The 25,536-nt window shown below is 32.9% G+C and overlaps 2 protein-coding genes and 1 long non-coding RNA gene across 12 annotated transcripts; 2 read left to right on the top strand and 1 right to left on the bottom strand.

Annotated features, from left to right (window-relative positions):
• The first annotated feature begins 737 nt into the window (after positions 1-737).
• LOC6724699 (synaptotagmin-7) lies at positions 738-9,777 on the top strand. Of its 4 annotated transcripts, none has more exons than XM_016180597.3 (9): positions 738-880; positions 1,404-1,566; positions 2,532-2,672; positions 2,731-2,812; positions 5,275-5,577; positions 6,263-6,343; positions 6,411-6,579; positions 7,922-8,134; positions 8,217-9,777. In XM_016180597.3, exons 2-9 carry the CDS (start codon positions 1,406-1,408, stop codon positions 8,315-8,317), a joined length of 1,251 nt encoding a protein of 416 aa, XP_016037267.1. In that variant the 5' UTR covers positions 738-880; positions 1,404-1,405; the 3' UTR covers positions 8,318-9,777. The 4 variants fall into 4 exon arrangements, 3 of the variants coding, with proteins under 3 accessions (XP_016037267.1, XP_039152190.1, XP_039152189.1); XM_039296255.2 differs by lacking the exon at positions 738-880 and adding an exon at positions 931-947; XR_005544489.2 differs by lacking the exons at positions 5,275-5,577; positions 6,263-6,343; positions 6,411-6,579; positions 7,922-8,134; positions 8,217-9,777 and adding exons at positions 3,551-3,768; positions 3,822-4,336 and having other exon boundaries at positions 767-825.
• On the bottom strand, positions 6,089-12,500 carry LOC120285224. The gene is made up of 2 exons (XR_005544490.2): positions 11,039-12,500; positions 6,089-10,045 (listed from the first exon to the last, which is right to left on the bottom strand). It is a non-coding gene; the product is annotated as an uncharacterized LOC120285224 (long non-coding RNA).
• A 141-nt stretch (positions 12,501-12,641) lies between these two features.
• Positions 12,642-21,695, top strand: LOC6724698 (nuclear factor 1 A-type). Of its 7 annotated transcripts, none has more exons than XM_016180602.3 (10): positions 12,643-12,786; positions 13,058-13,128; positions 13,322-13,453; positions 15,977-16,132; positions 16,181-16,778; positions 17,413-17,595; positions 17,656-17,922; positions 17,991-18,763; positions 19,060-19,255; positions 19,316-21,695. In XM_016180602.3, exons 3-10 carry the CDS (start codon positions 13,373-13,375, stop codon positions 19,363-19,365), a joined length of 2,304 nt encoding a protein of 767 aa, XP_016037262.1. In that variant the 5' UTR covers positions 12,643-12,786; positions 13,058-13,128; positions 13,322-13,372; the 3' UTR covers positions 19,366-21,695. The 7 variants fall into 7 exon arrangements, with proteins under 7 accessions (XP_016037263.1, XP_016037261.1, XP_016037262.1 ...); XM_039296254.2 differs by having other exon boundaries at positions 12,644-12,786; positions 13,011-13,128; XM_016180600.3 differs by lacking the exon at positions 13,058-13,128 and having other exon boundaries at positions 12,644-12,786.
• Positions 21,696-25,536: the final 3,841 nt, after the last annotated feature.

Here is a 25,536-nt window from a genome sequence, read left to right as displayed (position 1 = left end):
TTATAACACGTTCACACAATAAGATAAAGATGTAAAGATTTGTAATAAGAGTCATAATGAACGTTACAAATAAACTTCTATCCTATTGTAGTAATTTTTAATATTTTCGGTATTTCCTTATAAATATTTTAGTCCAACATAGGCGTTGAATGACTAACATCGTAATTCAAAAGATATACAGCAATGAGATTATTATAATCCTTTCCGTTTGAGTTAATATGAGATTCACAAATAATTCGAAATTAAGATAACTATTGCTTCATCATCAACGGGGTTTTTAAAAGAAGTAAGTATCGAGAATTTTTTGTCAAACATGACAAATATGTTAATTCTAAATAATTTTGTAACGAATAATAAAAGAATACACGAACTCATTCCTTTTCCACTAAGCAATCCACTTAGTATAATAAGTCTGTTAGTGTGAATTAATTTTCTATTCTTGTGTTAGCATCAGATTTTCGTGTCTTCCTGGCCTATCCTGGTCATAGCTTTCTTTTTCGCGTGACATATCGTGAATTGCCAAGAAAACGATGCACTTGTCAAGGTAGAGATAATATGGCTGCATTTAGAACATTTCGTCAGTTATTATCCCCCTATGTGCCGTTTTTGGAAATTCCTAATGACTGGCACAACTCCATTAACTGCACTTAGCCACAATTATATTTTGGTAAACGATTAATGTTTCAAAGTACTCCGCATTATACCTCGTACCTATGTATATGCATACATATACTAGTATTTTCAATGACATGCGCACAGAGTCGAGCTTTTCATGCAGACGAGCTCTTATAAAAAAATGTATTCGACGTGTTTTCATTGGCATAAGTAGCTCGATATTAACTTAAGCGACATATTGTTTTAAGAATAAAATAGTTTTGAAGTAAAATAAAGTTATTAAATTCAAAGACTCTAATTTGTAATAACAACACGCAACCTAACAAGACAGTGTATAAACAGAGAGTACTTTAACTATTATACTGAATGTTGTATTAGTTTGGTCTGCTTATTCCTTAATTGGGATCTCCGGCACCTGCAACCTTTGTGACATCAAACTTAACAAAAAATAACGTTATGGACCAAGTTTTATGAGATTTACATATGTTAAACATAAAACAATGTGTACTACTCCTTTAAATAGAAAACCATTAAATAACAATATTATATGCTTTACATTTTAGAGTACGACTTAGACTGTGGTAAAAAAAAAATATTAAATATAAAAGTTGGGTGTTGTTATTATCTCTTATTATACGCCTTAGTTACAGAAAATTACCTTGTTATATGCATGGAATAAATATGTATGCCTGAATATATTATATCTTACATAATCGATTTCTTTGTTTTTTACTTGAATTAACATTCGAATTGTCGTAAAAAATTACCCTTACTTCTTACTCTGACAGACATGGCAAGCATAGTACTTATAGCTTGCCTGGCTATATTGGGATTAATTATTGCAATCGCTCTTTTTCTGGCTGGAGGATACTTGTGGTGGAGGCATAAAAGATCACAGTTACAGTTTATTGAACCCAATGAAGATGAGGAATCTAGTAGTTATAGTCTTCGGTAAGTATTTGCATTTCCTGTTTAATATGTGACTTTATATATGTTCATGGGGACATACATATGAAGATCCGACTATTAACAAGCGATTGATTGTATATTTTCAACGATTTTGAGTATGCAGTATTTTTAAATTGTCCTATTTATTAAACATTTTAATAAATACATTAGTATTACCTTCAGTATATTTAGAATATTTATATATCATGGGTGCTCTGTAATATATAATAAAACAAAATTATAATTCAGCTAAAAAAATCCAACGTGCTTTACAACAATGAACATTTTTGAGTTTTATGCAGTTTCATGAAACTTCATAATTTATAGCTTATTACCGGATGAACTTACACTAGTATTTGATTGGCCAATCCATAGAAATTGGTAATTATACCCGTTATTTGTAGATTAAAAGGGTATACTAGATTCGTTAAGAATTAAGTAACAGGTAGAAGGAAGCGTTTCCGACCATATAAAGTATATATATTCCATCTGTCCGACCTCAATCTCAGGAACTATAAAAGCTAGAATGTTAAGATAAGATTAAGAGACATAGACGCAGCCAAGGTTTCGGAATGTTTCCACGCCCACTCTACCGCCCAGAAGCTGTCCGAAACTGCCGACACTTTTGAAAAATGTGTCGTATTTTAAAACTTTTATGAGTTTTATAAATTTCTATCGATTTGCCAAAAAACTTTATGACACGTCCACTCTAAAGCCCACAAGACTACCACGTGATAACGACGAAAGTAAAATATCGATTTTTAAAGAGTTATCGACCAATCGAAACGCAAGCTACCGAATTTTTTTTTGTCACAAAAGTTGGTATCAAAAATGATTGTACGTTATTGCATTCATTTAGTAGGAGAATGTGCAAAAGGAACTAATACATACATATACACAGCTGTTTTTTGTTATAATCGAATTTTTTATTATTAATTATTATTAATTAATTATTATAAATTTTTTAGGGCTGCTCAGGATATTGTGGACTCCGGTAATCCACCTACAAAACCGCAAGTGCCAGTGACACATGCTATCACGACTCCTCTTCAAAATAATATTAACAGGAAATTAAATGGATTTTTAAGCCTTAGAACTCCTTTGATTGGGTAAGTATTTAAGAAAGTGAGGCAAATTAATATGTATATACTTTTATAACGTTAAAAGCGGGTCGGGGGCCTCTCAAACGAAACCGCAAATCATTTCTTCGCTTGGAAATCCTGGAGATGGGACTACGAAAGATTCTGCAGTAAGTATATTAGCGTTTTTTCTTTAACCTATAAAGAGAAAACAATAAAATTTCCATTTTACTTAAATTTCAAACTGTATTGATCATAATTAAAATCGACAGGTGGGTGATCTTGTGTTGGGTGTTAAACTGAGATATTTTATTTATCTACAACATTCCGCCCATTGATTGAGCACGCACCATGGCGTTCACTTTTGGATGGGAGTTCTCCTCTAGGAGATCCCAGCGAGTTTCGATGTTGTATTTCCATGAACAATTTTACCCGTTAAATTTTACCAAGAATTTATTTATTCAAGAACGACTAACAAGCAGTATTTATGCAAATTCGATGTCATATTTCTAGGTATTTTGTTGTTACCAGATTCGCAATTTGTGCGTAGTAATATACAATTTTGTTTTATCAGCTTCAATGCATTAGCATATATGTTTTAAAATAAACTAAAATTTTATGTTAAATTAAGTTAAAGCATATGAACACACTACAATTGCTCTGATATTTTCAAAAATGAAGCTTCGGTTTTTAAATGATAATTATTATACTAAAACAGACATTAGCTTCTCATACTGGGGTGAGAAGGTTAGACAATATTCCGTAGGCTCTTTGGCGTTAAAAATTACCACCATCGCATACTCGTTTTAAATTTGCGGTAATATCCTGGTTATTAGTGTGTGAGTGTGGTATAATAATTTGTAGAGCAACTGCCAATTATTATTTTTTTTTACAATTGTTTAAAATAGCCTTCCCTGAGCCGTCTACAGCTTCAGTTAACGAATAGAAAAAGTGAACAAAAAACTCTAACCCAGTTGCATCAACAAACCACACGTTTGATAATCATCCGTGACACGTCGGCGGGATACCAATCACAAAAGGCATATTATTGGGTTGTCGCCTTCTTGTGACCAATTTGATGTACTCAGCAAGCGTCTATTCATCCATAAACAGCTCTAACTTGAAGGTTGTTAATTTATTCTTTTATAAAAGTAATCCTTTACGGACCTCTACTCCCAGCAAGCCGGTAACAGAAAAACATCCAGTAACGGTCGTCACTGGCCTTGACGTCAACTTCGGTCTTCTCTTGGAACGAAATTCTTCAGTGCAGTTGGCATAACAATTGATGGTCTCCTCAATGTTTGAAGAACAGTACCAGCAGAAGTGAGTGATTGGTCCAAAAGGATTTTACATGTCGCCCGCTGCACTGTTAAATGTAGAAGTCCACGGATTGGTCTACTGAGATTGTCAAGCGGATTGGGTATTATGGGCTCAACAATCTGGATGGCCGTATTTTAAAGCTATATTTGGTGTTGACGTGCGTTTCTGCCACCAAGATTTCGACCATAAAATTTGATTTGTAATAGCTTGAGCTTGAGTTTACCCTAAATTTGTTTTTGCAAAGTGATTATCATAGTTTTAACATGACTCTGTGGATGTCAAATTGACTGCAGAACTAATCTGTCATACGATTATAGTTTTTCTTGTGTAAAATTAAAGCCCGAATGATGATCTGGATGGTTTTGCAAAATAAACTTCCGGTGTTTGGTTTTGTAAATGGTAAATGGGTTTGTTAGTTTTCGCTGCAGTAGCAGTCCCAGTTGCTGGCTTTGTTATATGGTTTCCTCTGTACTTTTTAATTTCAGTACCTTATTTATTAGCAGAGCACAGAGTCTGGCCTTAGAGCTTTTCTATGAAAACTTTATTATGCAGAGGTTTGCGTTCGGGGTCGGCATGAAATTTCCCAAAAAACCACATATTCGCTGAACACTCGTTAGGTGCCCAGCTGTTCTTATCATAGTCTTGTAGATTTCCTCGTAACTTGCATTATTGACTTTTATCCTCGGCTGGACTTTCCTTGTTCACTCCCGTTAACTATTCTAGTACTTTATTCCTGTCGATTTGCAGTGTTTGCGATCGGCATGATAGTTTTTGACGAGGTCTGTCTAAACTAAGAAACTAAACATTCCAAGTTTTGCCGAGCAAAGTGCACAATGAACATTAAAATTAATTAATTTTAATGTGCAAAAACGCTGCTAAAATTTGTTTCCTGATGTTGCCCACTCTAACGTTCACAAACGGTGGACAAAGTGTTTTTGGCATACCGATAGAAATTTACAAGACGATGAAGAAAAATCAAACAAAATTTTAAAAGTGTGTGCGGCTTGTAGGTGTTAAAGGAGGCGTAGCAACACGCTTGAGCTGCGTCTCTGGAATCTTTAAGCTTTTATAGTTCCTGAGATCTCGTTCATACGGAAGGACACATAGAGAGATGGGCGGACGGACGGACATGGCTAAATTACTCGTCTGTTAACACTGATCAAACTTCTGACTCAATCAATATATATATGTCTTCGAGAGTATTGTAATGTAGTAAATCCGCAAGCATTTTGGAGTGGTAGTGGTTAACTTTTATAATAATTTAGTTTATTTCCATGTATTAATTGTTTCCTAATTTCTTTTAATTTTCTAGAACAAAAGTATCTCAATGACAGACATGTATTTGGATAGCACCGATCCAAGTGAAAATGTTGGGCAAATACATTTCTCCTTGGAGTATGATTTCCAAAACACAACATTAATTTTAAAAGTTCTGCAAGGAAAAGAGCTTCCAGCAAAAGATTTGAGTGGTACTTCCGATCCATATGTTCGTGTAACGCTGTTACCAGATAAAAAGCATAGATTGGAAACCAAAATAAAACGGCGAACCCTAAATCCACGATGGAATGAAACATTTTATTTTGAAGGTTTTCCAATTCAAAAACTTCAATCACGTGTAAGTAATGAGTTACTTTTACAAACACATCTTGGAGTAAAAGTGTGGTAAAAAAATTTCGTGGAGTCTTAGACTGCAAAAGTTTATTAAAGCTAAATTACAAATTTTCTTTCACCAATTCTTATATTTGCAAGTGCGTGTTTTTAAAACTCTGAAAAATATAGTGATTTTTTACGAATAATCATAACAACTATAATAATGTTAAGAATACTGCAAAATAATTATTTATAATATTATAATACACAATTTAATTAAATTGAAATAATTAAAGAGTGTTAATAAGAGTCAGAATCTTTTCCTATATACGTATGTATTAGTGTCTGTCGCTCCGATCCGAAATAAAATAGTATTTTAGCTTAAAAATCTTTCTATTGTAAGCAGTGTTTGAAAGGGGACAATTTGGGTCGAAAAGCTATATGTAGTTGTTAAGGGGTATAAGAATTCTTCATTCTTTATGAATTATCGATAACTTTTTTCAATCGAGTACTTGGTGATTTTAAGCACGGACCTATTTTGTTTCGTCTAGCGACCGACGATGATTATATAGTTTCGTTCGGTAGCGTCATTCCGATTCTTTTTGTGTACTTGACAGTTATAAACAAAGATACAGTTATATTTATAAGGTTTTAAATTAAATTTAAATTACAATTTAAATTTTATTGTATTTTTATATGGACAATTGAAGGTTTTACACTTACATGTTTTTGATTACGATCGGTTTTCAAGAGATGACTCCATAGGGGAAGTATTTCTTCCTTTATGTCAGGTAAATAATTAATTTAAGACGTATTTCTTAAAATTTATATTGTTTATTTAATTGTTTATTTAATAAGGTTGACTTTGCTGGAAAACAATCTTTTTGGAAGGCTTTAAAGCCCCCTGCAAAGGATAAATGCGGAGAACTTCTCTCTTCCCTTTGCTATCACCCGTCGAACTCAATTTTGACTTTAACACTAATTAAAGCGAGAAATTTAAAAGCCAAAGATATCAACGGAAAATCTGGTAAGCAGGAACACAAGTGTATAACAGAAAATAATTTTTTAATATTTCAATCAGGATTTAATTTAACCCTGTAGCTCCTATAGAAATAGTAACTAGATTCGTTGAAATGTATGTAGCAGGTTGGAGGATCAGGATCGCAATTGAGTCGATTTGGCTATGTCAGTCTGCCTCTCATTGCTCATGGACGTCAAGAACTCTGGAACTAGAAAGTTGAGCTTAACCATATTATTCCGGAGACGCAACAAAGCGTCTAAAACTGCCTAGCGGTTAAAAAATGTTTTGAATTTTTTCATTTCATTCATTCATTGAGTTATTTTTACTCCCATCTTAAAAAAATCTTCCAATCTCGGCTATTTATCTGAATCAAAAACGAAGCTAAAAATCAGCATGTTAATCGATATAAATCAGCAAGCTACAGCAAGACACACATATAATAAACACAAAGTGGCTCCACCTGTTCTATAAAATCATTCGACACGGCTTAAAAAATATTTCCTATTCATATAATAGCCGGGCTATTTTCTATCAAAACCTTTTATATTTTATATTTATATGGTTCAATATCATTTATTATCATAAAAGTTAATGCAAACTTAACAAAAACATTTATGATTTTATAGTAACTTTTTGTTGCAAAAAACAAAATTTTTCATTTTGAAAAATTTTCAAAAATCTTGACATCATCGGCCCTATGTTTTAAAATTTTTCCTTCTTACTTAAAATTATCGTCTGAATGTCCTGCAAGGGTATATAGATGGAAATCAGTTTTGTCAAGGCCGTTTACACAGAATCATAAAAACGTTGATAAGAACACAAAATGCTGACTATAATAAACATTCTGAATGATATAAGGATTGGGAAGCTGTAGTCCAGCACTTATTCACAATACTTGACTGGGCTCAGTTTTAATAAAAATATATACTTTTTGGTGGTTTTTCACAAACTTATTTCCGTCGCATTATATTTTTATTTTATTTTTATACATATTTGTCAAGATTTACATACATAAGTATTGGGCGATTGCCGAATCTTATATACCGAATTCAAAGACTTTAGATCATAAGATAAGGTGTCATTTAATTCAAAAGGACGGAAAAGCGTCACCACTTTGTGGTTCTCTTAAATGTTCATTTTTACAACTTAAATTTTTTTTTGTATTACAGTTTGATTTGTTATGATAGGAAAATCACATTATATTTTTCATTCCCTTTGTTTTGATTATATTATAGTCGCAATTGTTCCGACAATACAAGACTTAGGGTTTTAAAAACAATTTCAATGTGTTTTTGACATAAAAGACTTTCCACCAGTAAATTAAAATTTAATATCTTTTTTCTTGTAGATCCCTACGTAAAGGTTTGGCTACAGTTTGGCGATAAAAGGGTAGAAAAAAGAAAAACGCCTATATTTACGTGTACATTAAATCCAGTATTTAATGAATCGTTTAGTTTTAACGTACCATGGGAAAAAATAAGAGAATGTTCTTTGGATGTTATGGTGATGGATTTTGATAACATTGGAAGGAACGAGTTAATAGGACGAATATTATTAGCTGGTAAAAATAAAAATAACATCTCTACAGTTCAATATAAGCTTACCTTTAATAAAATGATTTTTTTGTTTTAATGCAATCAAAGGAAAAAACGGTTCTGGAGCATCAGAAACAAAACATTGGCAGGATATGATCTCAAAGCCCAGACAAACTGTAGTACAATGGCATCGCTTAAAACCTGAGTAAATTCAATACGAATTCCTTAATAACGTTTAATTAACACCAGTAGATATACCGGAGAACACCGTACATTGATGGATGTAGATACATACATACATTAGTTTATTTATAGTTGCTTTTATAGCAATGTCATGCCAGAATAATGTAAAAACGAAAATAATTTAAATCTGCACAAATTAATGTTATATTGTTTACAAAAATTTTAACTTTCGAAACAGCCATAAAACTATAATGAAGTATTTGTTCTGATAAGAGCAATAGTTTTGTACGTGCTTAATACATATATATTATATATATATAATACTTATAGCATATATATAATATATATATTTTTTGTAAAGACATTATTATTATACAAAATATTATAAACGATTGTACATTTGTTCAAAAAATCCTGTTAAAAACATTGTTGCACAAAGGAGTACCTCTTTTTGATGGAAAAGTCCTTAAAGTTAAAAAGTACATTTTTTCTTTTCCATCACTTTATTTTATTGAAGCATAAAGGGTGATAAGAACAAACCATTAAAAAACATGACCAAGTGTAATTTTCAAGTACTTTCTTTGGAATGATTTTACATGTATTTTCCGGAGTATCATTTGCTTAAAATCTTGAGAAAACAATCTCTCATATTTTAGTCCTAATACAGTTAAAATTTTATAAATGAGTTTAAAAAGAGTTACGTGGTAGATTATTTTTATCAAATGTTTAATTAACTATTATAAGTTGTAATGCCTTATTGAAATTATTGATTTTGATATTCGATTTCGGCAAAAATTTTATTTTTTAATAAAAAAGTATTTAATAAATCGTAAAAAGTTTTGTTTTTGAATGAGATCTTGGTATCCTAAAAGGAAATCGGAAACGGTACCGGTGTTGAGTTATACATGTTATGCGATAAGAAAGTTGGATATGGCTATCGAAATATATTCGCAAGAATATATAAAGAAATATAAAGAAAATCATTTAATTTATGAAAATGTATATAATACGATCGAATTGTTAAATGGTAACATTAAATAGTTAAACAAAAATCAAGAAAAATGATTGTTACGCTGTTTTTAAATTTAAAAAAATGCAGAAAAAAGTTCAATATAATAATTAATATTATTAAATTAATATTCTTTACTCGCATACGGTGCCGTATAATAGACATGTAGGTTATTTGAATAGAGAAAGATTGCATTAGCACAATAAACCAGAAAATAAACCATTTTTAAAAGTAACTATAAAAAATTAGCCAACCATTGCCGGAATAAGCGTCAACTGCGAGAACACAAATAATGAGAAAGTAAGAGAGAAGAAAGAATTAAAAAAGTATACACATAATTGATAACTTAAACTGAGTTTAAAAAACGAAAAATCGAAAATACAACCCACCTTGAAATTACATATTTGTTATATACCTGTTAAAATATTATTAAAATAATTTAATCATAGCAGCAAATAAAGCATTAAAAACAGTCAATAGCATATTTACTTTAAAATGCATTTGAAGTGGACGTAGTTTCTCCAATTTTCTCAAAACTATTATACAAATTATAATTATTATATACTACTATTTACTGAGTCTAAAATCACTTAGCCTTCTATATCCAAAGCGGTGCTATTATAAATAATCGAACAGTTGAGATGCGTTAATAAGAATTCTAAATGGTTCTTTATTAAATAAGGTAAGTCGTGGAAGAATACCATTTAAAAACTCCTTTCAGAGGTTCTGTCTGTCTGTATGAACTCTGTGAATTTGACAACAAAAAAATAATTTGTGAGTAAGCATGCAGATTTTTGTAAAGCGGCTTCTGTAAGCGGCACCCATTTACTGACAAAAATATCATACCCGCATTTATGAAAATTGCTAAGACTTTTTGTTCATTTTATTGGTTTTCTTGGAATTTCTGTCAAAAATATTTTGGTCACCCCCACTCTAACTCCGACAAGCCGCCCCAAGCTGTTATACCTACACTTTTGATATTGTTTCACTTTATTATTCATCTTGTCAAATTCTATCTATAATCATGAAGCATTTTAAAATGTTTGCTACGCCCACAACCCGTCAAAAACTCCTGCACCCCAACTTTTGAAGGTTTTTTAAATATTTTTAAAATTTTGTCCACGCCCACAAGCCACTCAAAACTCCCACGCCCACGTTAAAAATTTTCTTTTTAATTTTTTTTTCATTTTTTTTCCCAATATTTATCGATTAGCTACAAAAATTATGACATTTCGCGTTGGCACTTGAACTAGTGAGCTGGGTAAAGAAAACAAGAGAAAATGCTATAGTCGAGTTCCCCGACTATCAGATACCCGTTATGAAAAGATACCCAAATCAATAGAAATTAACAAGACTAATAAAAATATGAGAAAATATCAACAAATGTTTTTAAAGTGTGGGCGTGGCAGCTTTGTGTGGTTTGTGGACGTTAGAGTGGGCGTGGCAACATGGGTCAACAAACTTGCGCTGCATCATGTCTCTTGAATTTGTTTGTTTCAAGAAAATACCCAATTCGGGACAGCTGTTGCTGAATCATCTAAAATGGGAAGGTTGATTATGAACTCGGACTGAAAAGGTCAGATGCAACTATGGTATGCACTTTATATGGTAGCTCCGTCCTGAACAGAAAATTGAATCAGACAAGTTTCCCTTTAATTTTTGGATTCTTAGGGTAATATTTCTGCGTAATCGGTTTTCCGATATCTGCCCAGATATCTGCGAGCTTTTTATTATTTACCGCCACAGTATAGTATTCAGATAATGTCATTTGCATGGTTTCTAATTTAGCCGGCTGCGATATGCGCTGTCTCTGTACGACAAATTCGAAATTCTCTTTCTTGAAATGGTGTAAGTACAAAATCTGTCCATTCTGCACAATCCTGGCACGCGCACTGGTTTATATTAGGATTGGACTCGCTGGGTCAATGCCACGGTTTGGTCTCGATTGTACACATCCGCGTTCTGCATTTCAAGTGAGCGGAATGATAGCTGCCTCGAAATGCTTACATACTATATCCCTTTAACAGTTAATCCTCGGCGTCTCCAATCTCCAGATTTACCGGTTTTACCGTTTGTGCAGGTCAATGTCTATCTTTGTACCATTGCTTTCTTGAATTGGGCACAAACACGTTCTTCGTTTTCCTGCTGCCCTGTCCTCAATCGTGCCGTCTCGCTGTACGGCTCTCGCCATCTGTAACCCTCTATCTATCTTTCCTCAGTAAGCGGTATCTGATAGACGCGGAAGTCAACTATCCTATCCCAAATGTATTTGGGGTTTCCGAAATCCAATTATTTCGAAGCAAAATATCTTCATCTCAAAATCGAGAAAAACTTTTTTCCAAATCAATAAAAGCCTATCTGTTGTCATTCGCAAACCAAGAACGCTTTGATCGCGATCTGAGTGAAATGGCTACACAACTGGGTGTATTTTATAGGGTTAAATCGGTCTTTTTACAAGAAGTTGACATTCATTTCATCCAATAACCAAGCCCTTTATGGTCACGAGTTATAATAAGTTCTTTGAAATGTATGTAACATGTTGAAGAACGCGTTTTTACCATAATACTATATACATATATTTCTGTTCAGGATCAATAGTCGAGTTGATCTGGCGAAGTCTGTCTGTCCGCAGTCCGTGGGCTTAGAAAGGAAGATTCGAAATGTTGCTATGCAACATCGTCCATCGATTTCAACGGGCACTCTAAGACCCACAAACCGCCCAACACTGTCACGCCCACACTTTTAAAAGTTTGTTTCATTTTATTCCCCAATTTCTATTGATATTCCTCGGTGACCAAATTCTTTTTGGCTTATTGACAAAATTCAACAAACTAAAAACCTTTTTGGGGTTTTGTGTTCTTAAGAGTAGGAGTGAAATCTTCCGAAACGAACTTGAACAAATTCGGCATTCTAAAATACTACGTACTTAAAATCAAACTTCTAGATCATATACGGATACGGCCAGTTATTCAGCTTTTTATCCTGATCAAGAATATTAGGTCAGGACCTGTTCATTCTACCTGTTACTTAATTTTAAACTAATCTAGTATTTGGTGCATTCACACCTGGATCTATCTATAGTTTTTGTCATAAAATGTGTGTTAAGTTAGGCGAATTAATATTGTCATCAAGTTATTGGGCTTGGTAGATAATTCTGACACGCTGGATTTTTACTGTAGTTGCGTGTCACATGCGCATTTCGAATTTCAATGAGCTCTCTCATTTAGTTCAGTTTCTCAGAGCACTAGTATCCATTTTTAGAACGTTTGGTTCGCTCGGGCCCTTTGGGTCGCTTATGTATTTGTTGATTAATTTGGATTCATGCACATATGTATGTCTCTCAAAGAGAATAACAGTTGACGAGAACAAAAATCCAAGAAGTCATCTGTGATTTGCCCATTTTAAATTTAGTCTATAAGCACAAGTTTTGCATAACACAGCTACTCAGTTATTGTTCCGTGTGCTAGAAATTGCCTTTATATACATGTAAGTGTTAACAAAAAAATATGAACTTACAACTGCTTTAGCTATACTAGTGAACTCAAAGACTTTATTAAAATATTATGGTAGAATACCATTCATTACAAGTTTACTTAAAGAGAAAAATAACGTTGCATTTTTAGAAAGTATTACAGGTTGTAGTTAAATAACTTTAAAGACGAGCGAACGACTTTCTTGTATATACATTATTGTGCGTAAACATGAGAAAGTGTTCTTTTATGTGATTCTCGGTAACTTTTTGGTGATTGCCCGACAGTAATAATCGAGTACCTCGACCATCAGATATCCGTTACTCAGCTGAAGGGCCTCTAACGGAGATCAAGACATGTAAGTTGGGTGGGATCCGCACCAGCGATTCAATTAATTGCTTGGTCGTTACTCGCCGGATCTTTTCAAGTTTTTTTGAATTTGTGGGCGTTAGACGGGCGTTAAAAATGTTGCTAGGAATATTAATTATATTTATATAACTACATACACAGTATTACAACCGAAACTTAATACATTTTTTGATTCACTTTAGACTGCGTTCAATGTAGAAAAACGATTCAATGAAAATAACAATACCTGAGGTATGTTTATACCAGAAACTTTAAGAGGCTGTATGATCGAGACGGACGTTTCTTCTTATTTGCAAACATCATCATCGGGACAGGTAAAGCGCAGTCATTACCTTTTTTAAGTTTTTACGAAAAATAGTGATGCTTAAACCAAAAAGTCTGTAAGTTATTTAGTAAGATAGATGCGATTAACAGTGAGATAATTTTAAGAGAACTAACTTATGCTTTCAAATATGTACGTATATTTTAAATTTTACAAGACCAAATTCATCACGATGGGTATCAATATAGATTAATCGGAAATATTTATTCAATATCAGACCTTCTTTAGACCTTCTTCTGGAGTTAAAATATAATACTTAGTTTGTCTTTTAAATAGTAATGGATATCTCACATATAAATAACAAAAACGGGGCCTAAAAGGGTTGAAGCCGGACAGAGTGCAGTGTATGTACATTAAAAATTAATCCCATCATATTTTGGTTAAATTCGAAACATTGATTTTGTCAACATAAGAACGAAATATACAAATGTGAAAATATAAGGAAATTATTCACAGAATAGTATTTACATTTATTTGTACATATACGTACGTATATATATATCTATACAGTATACTTGTTTTCTAATTCGTGTGACATCACACGCAGTCGGAAGTTCGTTAACATGTCCAGGAAAGGCAGTATTGTGGTTTAGAGTGCCTTATTTTCCAAACACAACGAAACATTTTTTCCCACAGATATGAATCTTGCTTGAAGCATTGAATGGAGGGCTTTTTTTATACACAAACTCTGTAGAACCTTTTCACCCTTTCAGTTATATTTTAATATTAGAATGTACACTTTTTAAAACGATGAATAATAATATAAATTTTCCAACATACATATGTACATATGTATGTGTACGCACGTACATCCAAGAAATTTTTTAAAATGATCAAAACCATATATATACATTTATTGTATATATGAACTTTTTTCTCAAAAGAATGTGTACGCTTGTGTTAGCATACATTTCCTGACGCTATATTTTCTATCGCCATATCATCGCACATTTTAAAGAAACTTTAATTTCGACAAAGCAAATGACAAAAAGGGATAGAAGTTTACAAAGAAGGTCACAGCATTTGTGTTGTTTTATTGCTATTCTATTCAGTTGCTCTTTCAATTTTGAAACGTTTTTTTTAGAAATATAAGGACGGATTAAAGTGTTGCATTTGACAAGTAAGTCGCACATAATTAATAAAATACGAAGTTGCAATTCCCTCATGTTAAACTAAAATTAAATTAAAAAATAAAATATAATGGAAAAGAAAAATGCAATTAAATTAAAATTATAAATATTTGAATATTCTACTAAGGTCATACGCACTTTCAAAATACAAACTTAATTAAGCAAACCGTCGCTTAATTTCTAAGGCACCAGAAAACACTGTCTTGACGATTCAAAATGTACCTTATTGAATACGCAGTATATATATATATATTTTTTTTTTCTATAATCTTATGTATAATATATGAATTGTGTGTCATCAGTATCTACGTTGCAAAAAACAGCTGACAAGACTCCATACCTCTCATTAAGTCATTCTGAGTTTTTCTTGATAACAATGTAAATATCGCTTTAATGGAATTAAAGCTAAAATGCACAGATCCATTCCTGTGACAACTGAGCTTTCTATCACTTGTACCTCCAAAATTTTAATAAATGTTTGTCAGCAACGTTTCTTGTGGGCTATGTCGCTTGAAAGCGGATAGAACGGAAGACTTCGATTTGCTCTCACAATTTTTATGGGTGTAAATTTAAACAACTTAAGCAAACAACTTCAAGCAACAAGTATCACACTAAGATCACTGCCCATATTTATACCCGTTACTTGTAGAGTATATGTAGGTGTATTTAGATACGTTAATTTGTGTAAAACACGAATATTATTCTATAATTACGAACTCATTTTACGAAACATGCACACTAATGTTTTGTGGAAATGTTAGAATTAAGTTTTTATTCCCTATAAATGATTTATTTAAAGAGTAAACTAATTCAGATTAGAGTAAAAGGTTATACTAGAGTCTATAATAGTTAAAAAGAATGGTTTTGGAGCTTATTAGATTTGTAAATTCTTGACTAGGTCTTAGGTCTTATTTTCGCTCACATTTCCCTCTTTTAATCGAAATATATTTATTAACAAAAATATACTTTTATAAATTTTCGTTGAGAATATTAAAACAAATTTTTAGTACCATCAGGAATGATGGAATACGTTGTTTTTATGTATGTATATGTACATAAGATGGTGTAAATTACTTTTATTTGCTGTTTTATAGTTATTTTTTATATAGTAAATTTTTGTCGATTTTTTCAACAATTCCTTGTTTTGCACTTTAGAACTCTAACTACAACTACATACATAACATACCTCACATTTCTCTGGTCTTGTCAAGTATTTAAAACTTATTACAGTTAGAGGCAATTAGGGATTTTTAAGTCTCTGTTCTATGGTTCATAAATCCGGATTAGGCTTATTGTTAAAACACAAAGTACATTAAGTTATATGCACTTAGACATGTAAAATTAATTAAGATCAGTAACTAATTTAATGCCTTCTTTACATATAGGATGAATTTCACCCTTTTATTGAGGCACTCTTACCGTACGTCAAATCATTTTCCTACTCTTGGTTTAATTTGCAAGCCGCCAAACGAAAATATTATAAGAAACATGAAAAACGTATGTCGCTGGAAGAAGAAAGACATTGTAAAGATGAACTCCAGGTATTAATACAAGCAATTTTTACAAAGTATAAAATTATATTTTTTTAGAATGAAAAGACTGAGGTGAAGCAAAAGTGGGCTTCCCGTCTTCTTGGAAAACTCAGAAAAGACATTACACAAGAAAGTCGAGAGGATTTTGTGCAATCTATAATCGGGAAAAGAAAATCAATTTGTGTTCTCTCAAACCCCGATCAAAAGGGAAAAATGAGACGAATTGACTGCTTAAGACAGGCTGACAAAGTATGGCGGCTTGATTTGGTCATGGTTATACTCTTCAAGGCGATTCCATTAGAAAGCACAGATGGTGAGCGGTTAGAAAAAAATCCAGAGTGCTTACATCCAGGATTATGTGTAAATCCGTACCACATTAACGTTTCTGTGCGGGAATTGGACTTGTACTTGGCCAACTTTATAAATACTCATAATTCAGTAAATAATACAAATACGACTTTCTCAACTACTCCGGGCGCAAGATCGCCACATTTAACAATGTATAATCGAAGTAATGATCCAAGCAGGAAAGATGAGGTCGCTGACATGAAAAATGATGTCGTTAGACAAAACCCATATAATGGTGTTGTTTGTAATGATATTATTTTAGCAACTGGCGTGTTTTCTTCTCAGGAACTGTGGACATTATCTAAAGGTACTATTTTCCTAATTTGCATGACTTGGTATGGTAGTATTGATTATTTTTTGTGTGTATGTACGTGTATTACAAAAACCCTTTAACTCGTAGAGCCCAAGAGTATACTAGGTTCGGTGAAAAGTATGTCACAGGTAGAAGGAAGGGTTTCCGACCGTCTGTCAGTCTATATAGAAGCATGATAATAATAATTTTTAATTAAATGTAAGTTCCAAATGGTTTGTTTTTTTGCAGAAGCATGTCATATCATATGTATATTTTAAATATTTTTTAAGTCGTTTTCATCGGATAAATGAAAGTTTCCTTAAAAGCGAACATCGATAGAAAGGGAAAACGTGAACAATTTGTGAAACAATTTGGAAATATGTCGATTGTTATTTTGGGTATTTTTGAAACCGTTGGCCATATTCTGGTCTGGAAAACTCGGGTAAAATAAAATTATCAAGTTTTTTAATGGGAATACACAGTTTTGGCGTTAAGTGCGTCTTGGTTTTAAATGTCATATGAAAACTTGATTTGGGAATAAAATGAAAGTAGTTGGAATAATTATTTTACATTCTACATTATTATAATTAATTATTTTAGTCTGCACAAAAAGTGGAAGGCAGAAATTATTTTTTCTCAATATTATTAGATTTAATTTTAGATGAATCAATTGATTTAAACCTAAACTCTAGCCTTATAAAGAGGGAGAACGTTGGAGCTACCTATGAGTGTAATACATATCAAATAAACTCTGAATCTTCAATTCCTGCTGCCCAGAGTCTTGTTCAATCTGGGTCAATGGCCTCTAATCCGATTCCACTTGGATATAGCAGTACGTAGATATGCTTATCAGATTGGTTTTTTGTAAAATTTTCACGAGATTTCCGTATAGTTGATTTTATAGATCAGAGGATTACACAATTATCGCAAAGTCCATTGCCACGTACAGAAGGCCCAAACGGCGATTCCCATGATGCCAACAAAATCGATCAAAGCAGTCCACCGCCAATTACGAGCACTGCGTCAGACAATGGCACAAATAGTTTTTCTTTGATCGTGAGAGCTACGGATAACTCTATTGAAGATCCAAAAACTTCCACGGACTCATCCATTTCTTTGCATCGCTATACATCTTTAAATAGTCGGATGCTGACCCAAGGTATCGTAAAAGCATTTTAAAAGTAAAGAAAGTAAAATAAGATTTTAAAATATTTAATTTAATTATAGCTCTACCACAACATAGTTGCTCCTTGCTACATTCGTCTTCCACTAGTCCGACTAATACCTTATACTACCCCCAGCATAATGGTACAAGACCATCTCAAACAACTTCCGTTGAGGAACAAAGTCGTGCTGGCTCCGATAAATATTCAACGGAGCCTCAAGATATTTCGGACTTTGTCACTTATGTTTGTCAAGACACCAGCCATACGACAACTATAACAGGATCAGCTGAAAACCATTCATTTCAACACTCCCATACACTCCCACAAGGTCATTCACCGCATTTTCAAATTCATCAACAGCTGCGATCTGCAAAATTGACGACATCACCATCAACTCATTATCACAGTACAATGCTTCCGCCGATGCTGCCACCAATGGCTCGGCCTGTAGCTATAATTCGCAGTAGCAGTGATCTAACCTTAGTTCAATCCCCACCTCCTTCTTTGGCACTGACAGCCCAATCTACAAGTTTGAACGACAATAGTTGTATAGCGAAACAGAGCTTGCAAACGGATAATAGACTTGCAAGTAACCTAGACAACAGTAATAGCCCCAATAACACAGATGTCGTTTCACAACACGAAATGAGAGGAACTGCATCTCCTCAGCCGCAATCTCACACGCCGACCTTAGCGAGTCCCCAATCTTATCTGGACCCTGGGCGATGTAAGCTTTTATCAGCTGGCTCAAGCATTGGCAGAATTACAACACAAATGTATCCCTCATCAAATAATAGAGAATATTTTAATCACTTTCATTCGCAGCCCACATCGGTAAGTACTATTGGTAGACAAGATGTCTTTTCATATGTCCACGCAAGCGATAGGGAATTTTAGATTTGCTAAAACACAGTCCCACACTTTTGTAAAACGTTAATATTTTTTAAACCACACTACCTGTTTGAAAGTTTTTAAGGAATCAATATTTGAAGGCCTGTACAGACAGTTTTGAGCAATTAATATACATTCATATTGCTTTCGCAGTTCCACCAACTGAGTACGGCTAGCTACTAGTTCAATTGTAGGCAATAATTGAATGCTATTGACAAATATGTTTCATGAATTTTAAGCTTTTGGGATATGCCGGCTCTATTTCTACAATGTCTGGAGTTATAAGTCCAACAGACCTAACACTTTATTCAGCTCCAATGGCTGTATCGCGTTCAAGTACCAGGACTAGATGGAACGAAGAGGAGCATAATATAATTCCACATTCTGCATCTAGTACAAACATGGATAATACCCAAGTTATATTAATGGAAGACTGTAAGTTTTTTATTACGTTTGGAGTGTTTACTGTTTAATTTATTTAAGAACTTATTTCAGCGACTGGTCGTTATATAGATGAGTATTCTAATCGTGACTATGTGTCATGATGTAAACTAAATAAGATAAAAGTCATTAAACTCTTCGGCTTGGGCATGCCAAAATATGGATTAGAGACTCAGTAACTAATAAGAGTACCTTAAACAAATATATAAAATCCTTTTGCACATAAATTTAAGTTTGACAATAATCGATGTATTTAATCGTATTTGAAGGGACTCTAGGTATGTCTGTATAATAAGCTCGGTAAAAAGAATATGTTAAAGCCCATAAAGAACTATTAAGGCGTCGGAGATGTCGAAATAAGAAGTCAAAAAAATTTTCGGGATCTCTTTTTTATACTAGTTTATCCTTTATTAAAAGGGTATACTAGATTCGTTTGAAAAAATTTAACAAGGAGACGGTTGCTTTATATACCCTATAACGTATATATATTCTTAACCAATAGAACCAATAGCCGAGTCGTATAGGCCATGTCCGTCCGTCCGAACATCGAGATCTGAAAAACTATAGGGGCTAGAAATTTTAACCCAGAAATACCGCCCAAAACTATTATTGGTCTATCCCAGTTCAACGTCCACTCACTTGGGATATCTTTAATTTTTTTTTTCCCCCAATTTCTATTGACTTGCCAAAAATTTTAAATATTTTGTTTGTGCATGGAACTTGATAAACTCGAATATAGCGTCCTTTATTGATTTCTTTAAATTAGTATTAAACTATTTCTTAATCGAGAATATGGGTAAACATTACTAATGTGGTGTCCTACCACGTATTTTGATATCTCAGCATACTAAAGACTTTTTTTAGATTTGATAAGATTACACCATTTTTTTTCTAATCTTTAATACAGATCCAAACATAAATACTTACGTCAAAATGATTTAGGATTTCATATCCTTTTACCAACAAATAAGTTAAAGGCAAGAAGTCATATTTGACTTGGATCTTAATTTAATTTTTAAGACGTTATAACATATAATAAAATATCAAGATCTGAGCGAAATATCTCCAGATAGTGGGTTGTTAGTTTACAAGGAATCTTTTAGAAGCCAGAGGCCGAAATGGAGCTATTTGAAACATACAGTGCTACTGAAAGCTACTAATAATTTTGTACTTATGAAACCAGGCGCGAAATCGCTTTTAATTTTTCACTCATTTCACAATTTGTATCAAAGATTCTTTTACTTACCTCCCTATTTGTACTTTTAGAACAATAGATAATGATTCAATTCAAGTACAAAAAATAATAGACACGTATTGAAATTCCCAGGCTACCACAGTCAGACTATGAAACAGTATTAAATATATTAATGCTCTGTGGCTTTTTCGATTTGTCTAGAATTTTTTTTAGGGATCCTTTTGTGATTTATAAAGATAAAATCCTGTCAACCACTTTATGAGAATAGTACCAGTGTTGCCATACAAATAAAAATAAATTAAACGTAAAGCAACCAAAGTTGTAATCATTTTTAAGGCATGTAAGCTACATATTTATCAAAGAATACTTATAAATTTTCAAATATGAATGGAATATTAAATCGTATCATTAAGCAATATGTTACTGTGGAATTTTATTATAAAAAAAATTAATTGTAACCTAATGCTTTAGATGAGGTTAAATTAAATTAACTTTTGAAAAAAGTAGAATATATAAGAAATCTAATATTATGACCATAATTAAACTGGATACCAGTCGCTGCTTATTAATCTATATTAAGTGAAGAAGACAAATTTTAGATAATAACATTTTGGGTCTGGTCGCAAATCATCAAAATTTATTTAATTTGATTTTGTTATGAAGTTAAAATTATTGAGAACGTAAGAAAGCAGTTCTAATAAGTGCCTAAAATGTTATTGAAATATTCAAATTAAAAGCCGTAGTAATAATTATAAGGCAACATAATTTTTATTTTGAAATAGATTTTGGCAAGGTTCCACTCAATTGGTCAAAATAAGTGGACATCTATTTCAAAAAAGTTAAGCCTCTTAACTAAAAGTTTCAGCACGGCTAACTTGTTTTCCCTCAAACGATTTTAGCTCCATAAGAAAAATGTAAATTTACGAATGTGCGCTGCATTGTAATTGTGAGTTCCAGAACAAAGCAAATACAAATATAAAATGTTAGTACAATAATAATATTAGGTAGATGGCAAAGAGCATGTGCAAACACATAAAATATATACAATTATTTATAAGATTTGGCTGTGAATATAATTATTACGCTACCGCTATTTGTAAGTTAGGGTTAAACGAAAGTGCTTATTATGAAAAAAGATAATATTGTAATAAAATATCAATATATACACCCAACTTAAATAGACTGTAACCAAACGGAGACTTGGCAATAATAAATAAATATTTTATTGAACAACGGGAATAAATTTCAAAAAGTATTGGGATTACATTTTTGATTGGTGGGCACAGAAGGAAATTTTTAGTTTTTCCTTTTTTGAGCCAATCTTAACAAATTGTTGTCGAGCATGAAAGCATAGGAAGTAGAAGGATAAGTAAATATAATATTGATTAAAATAACAATTTACGATAATAATTTTAAATTTTTTTTAGGATTGCGTCAAGATTGTGCGATCCGATCGATGTATCCTTGACCGGTTTCACTGGACGAGTCTATTTCGTCATTCAAATAAGCTGTTTTCCAGCTGAACTATCGTTTTTTATAATTCATAACACTAGAGCTTTTTAGTTCGATAGTCACATGCAGGTTTCAATTCTAAAATTCTTGTAACTGTTGGTTGAGAAACATTTAACATATAATTTATTAATTGCTATAATTTATTCGAACTTTACGATTTCTATAGACTAAAGAAAAAACTAGCTCCTGGTTATTAAAAAAGATATAAATACCCAAAACTTTTTAACCAACAGAAAAAACAAAAGACCATCTTACTAGCTCGCCGGAAACTAAACAATCTTTCGAACATAATATACTAATAAAGAAAGCCCTCACAGTTCACTTTATTGGCCTCGACCAAATCCAAACTGTTTTAGATATTTTACATGAGCGTACTATAAATTGACGCAGTCCATTATGCGATAACATTTACCATGTGATAACCACAACATCATTCCAAATAATTGCAACTTTTCCCAAAACACGAAAAACTATGCCCTTCAATTGGTTAGGTTCATATAAGAAGAGCATTGCAACTCCTGACAATGCCGACCATGTTCCAAAATAGATGAAGTAATGACGGAACCATACTAAACGATTACGATGAAAACTTATCTGGAACAACACAGAGCTTCACATAGAGGCCACTTAGTTCAGCTATAAAATGATGGTTTGTTTCCAAGCGATTCGGTATCTTGGAATCCCCGTTACTCGTAGAGTAAAATGGTAAACTATAATAAATAAAAATATAATTGATCCGTTTGATAACTTAAAAAAGTAAGAATTTATTGCTTTAAGAGCGATAGGGAGTCAAGATTACAGATATTAGGAAGTCTATTATAGTCAGAACATAATACTCTGTAGGGGTCATGCAACTCATAGTTAGATCTACAATGATTTAGGGTTAGGGGTATGTAGTTTCTAGTGAATATGCTTGGGACAGAGAAGTTCAGGCGACCTACCAAGTCGGGGCTATCAACTTCACCACGAATAAGCTTCACCACGGTTAGCTAGGGAAGGTAAATTAATTAAAAGTAGTCTACTACAAAATGGAGGTAATATAAGGTTTGCATCCCAGTTTAGGCGCAGCTAGGCAAACAGTAAATAGTTTTTTTAACTGATTTAATCTGATTTAGTCCGAGTGAACTACGTATTGTGGTCTCCAAAAAGGTGGTCCATACTCAAAATTCGGTCGGACTAGCGAAATGAATATGATTTTGGTCATGTTCAATTATCATCAAATTACTTTGACCACCATTTTACCACCACCACCAAGAATAATCACCACCAACAAAAGTATGGTCTAAAAATTAGGGTCCAGAAGAGAGGTCATAACTATACACTTGGAGCCGTTTAAGTTTAGTTCGGCACCATATTTAAAAGCTATCTAGATCGGACTGTACGCCAAATGGCAAGAACTGTACTTATACTGGAGGCATAATTTAACTTCGTCTGCGATTTATTGCTAAGGGAAGGTTGTTGATAAATAATGTAAAAAGTAGCGGACCAATGTGGCTCCCCATGTTGCGTCCTGCCATTCAGATAACTTAATATCCAATTCAGGAGATCAGCAGGGGCACCTAATAAATCAACTAAATAACTAGTAAGGAAACGTGATTAAAGATATCGGAAACAGGGTGGAGAGACGTAACCAAATTGGTTGATCCCTTGTGACACCTTTACAATCGCATAATCGTCTTACGAGTTTAAGCGAAAGAATTACCTGTTTTCGTAATCATACATTTTTTAGTATAAATTAAGTCTAACAGCATATTGAGATTTGTTCTCCCTACAAGCGTTACTTATACTTAATACTTATTTCAGCATGTTTAAGAAGAGAGAATTATTTAGGCAGAGCGTTGGCTTATCAAAATATAATAGATAAGATAAAAAGAAAAGGAAGAAAAATAATAATTATTTTGTGATGATTCGTGTTAAATTTTAATTAATATTCAGGGCAGGGCTATCCTTATGTTTTTATGCAGGAAGTTATTCCAAGGTATTAGAATTGACTGCCTTAACTTATTTTTGTGTAGTGTAAGAAGTAAATATTTTTCACTGCGGCACGCTCCAGCCGCTATCTGATTCTAAATTACATAATAACTGCATTTGATTTTGGTGTTATTGTTATAAGCGTAACTAGTGGTAACTAGTCGAGATATCAGGAACTAAAAAATATAGAAGGTTGATCTGTATGCTGATACAGATTCTAGAGACATCGACGAAGCTCAAGCTTGTTGATCCACGTTGCCACGCCCACTGCGGTTCGTGGGCGTTAACAAGCCGCACAAAATTGCCACTCCCAAACTTTTGAAAAATGTGTTGATATTTTATCACATTTTTATTAGTCATTAGTTTATTAGTTTTACTAGTAAATTTCTATAGATTTGCAAAAAAACACTCTAACGCCCTAAAACCGGCCAAAACTGCCACGCCCACATTGGGTATTTTTTCATTTTGTTCCCCAAATCCCAGAATATCCCAGAAAAATTATGAAATTTTGAGTTTGCATTTCCACTTGCTGAGTAAAGGGTATCCGATAGCCGGGGAAGTCGATTATAGCTTTCTCTCTATTTCTATATGCATAGCGTTCTTGTGTATAATCTGTTGGAGAACGTATATATATATATGTATGCTTTATCCAAACTTTAAATCCAGTAATGCCCAGCTATGGTAGCTAGGTAAAAAATTATGACTAACTTTTGACGGACATATTGTCGTATTGCGCGCCCTGTGACGATCCATTTGACGTGTCCCGATCGTTTTTCGATCAAGCGACGCTAAGCTTGTGTTGAGTGATGGCTGACGAAAGGTACGAATCTAATTATTTTTCAGGCACTTCTGATATTTAATCTCGTTATGGTGGAGAGGTTAGATATAAGGCGAGCTCTTGTTGGCAACCTGTTGTATGAACATTTTCCTCGGCACAAGTCCTCTTGGAGGACAAGGGCACCAATTTCCTGACGTAACAAAAAAATGCATAACGTAAATTTAAAAGTAATTTTTACATATAAAATAGGCCGCATTTATTGGCATATCACGATTGAACGCAGACTTTTAATTACATCATAATTATCGCTGCCCATGCACTATGGTCCAGAATTCGTTTTTTTTTGCATAAAGTCTAAATTTTTATGGCAATGTATCGTCCTTTAGCAATTATTTTCTAATAGAAAATTGATCATATAAATAAAAACCAAAAACAAAATTGACCGAAAGCTTCACTAAATCTTTTTATGAGCTTTGAAAGGTGCAGTGTTAAACAGCTGATTGAGAAAATGCAATTCCAGCCAAATTATTTGCTTACTTTTGCACGTAGTACGATCGTTAATACGCATCCAAAAATTATAGTAAAATATGGAAAATAAATGCCAAGGTATGATGTTTTTAACGTATGTAGGTAATATATGTATAGTTGTACTGTTTTTATGTTGTGTGACATCCAATTTATGTGTATCTTAACAGAAAATTCTAACGTGTCCCCTGTGTTTCGTGGAGTATAACTAATTTTCTGACAATTTCTGACAAAAGTTAAAAACGTCAGTTTGTACCTTTAACTATTGTCTTTGACGGTAAAGTAATATCTTTT

This window comes from Drosophila simulans, chromosome 4, assembly GCF_016746395.2.
Source record: "Drosophila simulans strain w501 chromosome 4, Prin_Dsim_3.1, whole genome shotgun sequence".
Classification (NCBI taxonomy): domain Eukaryota; kingdom Metazoa; phylum Arthropoda; class Insecta; order Diptera; family Drosophilidae; genus Drosophila; species Drosophila simulans.
The sequence above is the reverse complement of the archived record's forward strand: the minus strand, read 5'-3'. Positions and strand labels throughout refer to the sequence as shown.

Excerpts from the sequence above, each read along its gene's own strand:
- LOC6724699 (XM_016180597.3), top strand. The coding sequence starts at position 1,406 with ATGGCAAGCATAGTACTTATAGCTTGCCTGGCTATATTGGGATTAATT. Across the intron at positions 1,567-2,531 it reads TCTAGTAGTTATAGTCTTCG|GGCTGCTCAGGATATTGTGG; the intron begins GTAAGTATTTGC and ends TAAATTTTTTAG. Across the intron at positions 6,580-7,921 it reads AGATATCAACGGAAAATCTG|ATCCCTACGTAAAGGTTTGG; the intron begins GTAAGCAGGAAC and ends TTTTTCTTGTAG.
- LOC6724698 (XM_016180602.3), top strand. The coding sequence starts at position 13,373 with ATGTTTATACCAGAAACTTTAAGAGGCTGTATGATCGAGACGGACGTT. Across the intron at positions 16,133-16,180 it reads ATTGTAAAGATGAACTCCAG|AATGAAAAGACTGAGGTGAA; the intron begins GTATTAATACAA and ends ATATTTTTTTAG. Across the intron at positions 18,764-19,059 it reads TTCATTCGCAGCCCACATCG|CTTTTGGGATATGCCGGCTC; the intron begins GTAAGTACTATT and ends ATGAATTTTAAG.